The following is a 5,463-nucleotide window of genomic DNA, read 5'->3' as shown; positions in this document are numbered from 1 at the left end:
TCAGGGCCATCCACGCCGTCTGTCCGGGAGTATAACAGCACATGCAACAAGGGCAGATGGGCCAATAAAACCAAAGTGCATCTTGGTTTGAAACTAAGCACAAACCAGCGAGGTCCAGAGCCTCTGAGATGTTGATCGTAACTAGCAGGTGGAAATGCATACCTGTAGGCAGATGCACGTGACGGAGGGACTCGGGTGAGCGGCCCGTCCGCCTTCCCCTGGGGACATGCAGCCATGAGGAGGCGCCCATCCGGGCTGAAACATTAACCTGTCTCATCAGCGCTTTTCAAATGTCCTCGGGAATCCAGGCATGATCGGTGCTGCTTTGGGGAACAGTCGGTGCCTCAGAACTTGGAACTGTGTCCCTGGGACGAGCTTGCTCCTGCGGCAGCATCTGCTCTTCGTGGGGCCTCGCCTCTGCCTGGCAAGCAGCTTTTCCGAACCCCGTTCCCTCTAGGCCTGATGCCAGCGGGTTTTACACCCTGAGGGAGTGCTTCAGTGGAACTGGTTATTTTTGGAAAATTAGCTGTTATCTTTTTAAAATATATTTTTATATATCTCAGAGAGGAGGGGAGAGAGAGAAACGCCAATGATGGGAATCATTGATCGGCTGCCTCCTGCACGCCCCCTGTGGGGGTCCAGCCCACAACCGGAGCATGTGCCCTTGACCGGAATCCAGCCTGGGACCCTTCAGTCCACAGGCGGACCCCCGACGCTCTACCCACTGAGAAAAACCAGCCAAGCCTTTGCCTTTATTTTTAGTAATAATTCTGTAGATTGCATCACACTCCACATTTTTATCCCCCTGGAGTCCCACGACAGCCCAGAGGGACTAACATGGTATCACCATTTGATGGGGAAGGAAGTGAGCCTGGGAAGCGGTGGGAAGAGTCCTGCCTCAGTGTCTTAGGCGGAACTCGTTGGGCCTGCTTTGGGGCGCATTTGCAAAATTTAAGGGAGGATAGATGAGGGTAATGTCTTATATCGCTGGGCTGGTGTCGACCTCAGTGCCTGGTAGGTATCGGGAACTTACAATGAGGAGCCTGGTTTGGGGACTCCTGCTGGGGCAGCCTTCTGACTCAGTGCTCTGAGCATGATATTGCTCAGAGTCCTGCCCTGATTCTGATCATCAATACTGGGTAATTTTCATCCAACAAAGATTTTCACATAAAATGGCTTTTATCAGACATCCTCATACACTTTTGGTGGAAGCTAAATAAGCACAAATTTCCTGAAGGAAATCTGGCAATGCATATTAGGAATATGAAGATAGATATTTACCCAGTAATTCCACATCTGATCATTTATCACAAGAAAATAATCAGAGCGTGCACAAAGACTTAAACTGCAAGTTATGCCCTAGCCAGTTTGGCTCAGTGGATAGAGAGAGCGTCGGCCTGTGTACTGAAGGGTCCTGGTTCAATTCTGGTCAGGGGCACAGGCCTGGGTTGCGGGCTTGATCCCCAGTAGGGGGTGTACAGGAGGCAACCAATTAATGTTTTAAACTGCAAGCTATTCTTGCAGTTTAAAATATTTTTTTCTTAAATTTACTGGGCTAACTTTGGATAATAACATATATTTTAGGTGTACAACTTTATAATATAACACCTGTATACTCTATTGTGTGCTCACCCTTTAAGTATTTTTTAAAAATATTTTATAGAGAGGCAAAGCAGCTCTTTGTTCTTGCGGAAACTTGTGCAAAAACGATACCATGTTTGCTGATTGTTTTATATGATTGGCCTTTTTTGTTCTGACAATTCCTTTCAAGCATGTGTAATAGGACGTAAAAATAGGACCCCCTTCTTGTCTCCATTTTGGCTGAACCCTCAAGTCAATAATTGCTAATTACTCCCACATTATAAAGTGAGGTACAAGACCACCAATGCCTAACTTGTGAAGGAGGTGTCTAGAAACCAGTGCATGACCTCCAGTCTATGAAAGAGTTGGAGAGGATGAGAAGGAATTCTGGTAGAATATGTGGCAATAGCTGTCAATGTGCTCTGAGCCCACACTCATCTCATGTCTAGAGAAAGGCAGGCCTCAGCAGGGCTACTGAGAGAGCTTGGTCTGTATCCCCCCAGACTGGCACCCAAAACAGGCTGCTGTGCAATTTGTGCTGAGAAATTCAAGGTGGATGGTCAGAGAACTGATCAGATAGTTGAGCAAAGAGACATTGATGCTTTGGAGAGGTCTTTCATGCCCAGTTTTTCATGACAAAGAATATCTGAGTATCTGCCATGTGAGTGTTTTCCATGCATGAACAATAGTCTTAGACCCCATCCCAGGGGATTCTGGAGGGCTGGAATGACACTCCAAGAGAGCTGACCACTAGATTCTTAGAGGCTCAGGGAGAAAAGTTCAACAGCCCAGACAGAGAGGTACATTTACCCACATCAAGAGATTCCAAGAAATGAGGTGGTAAGGGCTTCCAAAACTCCCACAGAGAATGGGTCAGCACTAAATACTTACCAAGTATACAAAGCACTGATGCCAACTCACAACAGTATCAGACAAAAAAAAAAAAATTCTCCTTACCTCTCCTTTTCCCCACCATTCCCAAACCCTGCAGGAGCCAGAGGCATCCTAGAGTGGGGAAGGAGGAGCAAGAAAATAAAGAATCTAAGCACAGCCGGTTCACCATCGGGTGATGGGAGCCTGACAGCCGGGGGAGAGACCGAGAGGTCAGCTGGTCCTGCCCCCTCGCTGGCCCCACCCCCGCCACGGGTTGCCCTCTGTGTGTGGGGCAACCGGCAGGATGGGGGCCTTGGCCTGGCGCCACCCGCATCCTCGGCCACCCACCCCGGTCCCCACTCGCCATTGGGCGATGGGAGCCTGCCAGACAGTGAAAGGGACCAAGAAGTGGTCAGTGCACCTCACAGTGACTGGTCGAGCGGTCATTCTGGTCGTTCTGCCATTATGGTCACTGGGCTTTATTATATAGGATATTCATGGGCTTTTAAAAAATATATAAGGATGTGATAGATTTCTTAAACTAATACAATTGCTAATATATTTAAATGAGTTAACATGTTTGACCAAAAAATAAATGCTTGCTGAGAACATGAATTTTGTATCCATTTATTATCCAGTTGAATAACAAACTTGCAAATCATAAATGTATATTACGTAGTAAAACAAAGACTATACTGAAATAGACCTCAGTATCTTTATACATTTCCTAGAAATTAAATATATGCACTCTATTATATGTCTTTAAAAAGTTCCAGGATTTTTTCGTTTTTCCATTTGGAAGCCAAATTAAAAGTTAACTCTAATTCTGTGTATTTTGGTGGAGCATTACTACTGTACAATTCCAAATGACAGAGTAGGCAGATTAAGAAATGTAGGCACTCTAAGGACCAGCTTTTGGAGCTTTCTTCAAAAAGTCAGGAAAATGCATACCATAATGTCTGAGTAACAACCCAATGGTTAAGAATCATGAACCACCATTGTGCCTGCGCATGGCGCCGGGGTTCAGGCTGCAGCGCCAGAGCACTTGCTTGCACATAACTGGGGCCAACTGCTCCCCACCGGCGGCCTTTCAAGCAAGAGCAACAGGGCAGAGGAAACAAAAGAATTATGAACCAAACATTTGGTTCAATTCTCTTCCTAGATGCTTTCAAGATATATATTTTTTAAGTGCATGAAAACTCTAAGACTCTCAGGATTCCTGATTTACCAAATATCACAAATCCAGAGGTTAGAAGAATTGAAATCTATCCTTAAATATTTCCGTTATTCTGAAGTTGTGAATTATAATGGTTGTGCCTTTAAATATTTATTTGTGTGCTTTAGTCGTAGAGTGATTTTAAATACTATCATTTTACAATTCAATAACTATGATTCTTCACCATAATCAAGGTGGTATGAAAATAACCAGATACAGCCCCCGCAGGTTGGTTGAGCATAGTTCCATGTACCAACAGGTCACCGGTTCTATTCCCAGTCTGGGAACATGCCCAGGTTGTGGGCTTGAACCCCAATAAGGAGTGTGCAGGAAGCAGCTGATTGAAGTTTTTCTCTCACATCAATGTTTCTCTCCCTCTCTCTTCCTCTCTCCCTCCATAAAAACACTTTAAAAAATAGATACACTATGCATAGTTTGCTGTTATTTGCCATCTATCATGGTTTGCTTATAATAGATGTCCTTGCAACCAAACAACTAACTATAAACTAGCTAATGAATATTTTAAATAATTTTAGATTAGCCTTGATCAATTTAATATCAAAAATATATTTAATAGTTAATCAGCTATTAAAATTTATAAGCAATGTAAAAATATGAATTACCTTTCCCAACTCTGTCTTCTGCTAACCCAAGGACAATCCGTCACAATACTGGGGCTACATGTCTGAGTATGGGCCTTGCAAGTAGCACCCCCACCAAGTTCCCTTGGCCCCATGAGTAGGACAGATCATCTAAAATAAAACCAGTGTCATGCAATGCCATTGAAAAGAAAGTTTTAAAGAGAATTGTCATTTGGGAAGGGGCTCCCTAGTGCCTACAAAATAAAAGCCCCAAATTCTTAGCCTGGTCTTAAGATTAAACCCTAGTTGACCTTGCCAGACTTAGCTACTCCTATCCCTACAAGAATGTACCCTTGAAGCTAGACAGCTTGCTCTTTATTGGGTATGCTTCATGTGCAAAGCCCTCTAAACTGTTGTGCATGCTAGCAGCTGGTCTCCAATTAAAATCAGGGGTTTGAATGTGATTGAGCTTGGCACAAATTCAGTGATACATAAGATAGCTTAGAAATAAGAGGATTTAGGTAACTACATGGACCAGCTCCATAATACCTATAAAGGTATTGTTTTTTATTGTTGACAATCCTATGAAGGTATTTTAAATGCTCATAAAATCATTTTACTCAAGAAGGATTGGGAAAAATAGAAGGTTGGGACTAGATATATCTATTGGGTCAAACAACTTCTCTATAAAAACAATAACAGGTAGTCATGGATTGTATGATATGTGAATAATATTTCACTAAAACTGTCACCAAAAACAAAAATAACCAGGTACAAATTTTCAAAGACTAATGGGCCATTAGGGAATGGGAGTAGAAAATATTGTTTGGCTGCTATCCCTCCATGACCAAATCTTTAAGAAAAGCAAGAGTTGGCCCCCAGGCTTGTGAATTGATGCTCAGATGCGCTCTCAGGATCAGGACTGGCAACTGTCAGATGCTCGGCGGCCGGCTGACCTTAGCAAGGGCGTCACTGACAACACCGAGATCATGCTGCAGCTCATTCATGACGCTGGTTAGGCTCTTGGTGTCTTTCAAGATCTGAATACTTTGTGTATACGGATTATACTTCACTCCAAATGGACGCTTAATTGTTTCGGAAAATTCTCTATTTAAGAACACATATAAAAGGCAATTAATTTCTAGGAAAGAAACAGTGAAAACTAAATAACAGCAAACCTATTTCACACACTAGCCAAAAGACAAATCTAGA

The 5,463-nt window shown here is 43.3% G+C and overlaps 1 protein-coding gene across 1 annotated transcript in view; it reads right to left on the bottom strand.

Moving 5' to 3' along the window:
* Positions 1 to 4,015: 4,015 nt before the first annotated feature.
* The window catches only part of TPH1 (tryptophan hydroxylase 1), a 20,074-nt gene continuing 18,626 nt past the window's right edge, over positions 4,016 to 5,463 (bottom strand). Inside the window, exon 11 of the mRNA XM_006768407.2 lies at positions 4,016 to 5,358. Within this exon, the coding sequence (XP_006768470.1) occupies positions 5,184 to 5,358 (175 nt within the window). The 3' untranslated portion in view covers positions 4,016 to 5,183. The remainder of the gene's footprint in view (positions 5,359 to 5,463) is intronic.

This window comes from Myotis davidii, unplaced genomic scaffold, assembly GCF_000327345.1.
Source record: "Myotis davidii unplaced genomic scaffold, ASM32734v1 scaffold1363, whole genome shotgun sequence".
NCBI classification, from domain to species: Eukaryota; Metazoa; Chordata; class Mammalia; order Chiroptera; family Vespertilionidae; genus Myotis; species Myotis davidii.
The sequence above is the reverse complement of the archived record's forward strand: the minus strand, read 5'-3'. Positions and strand labels throughout refer to the sequence as shown.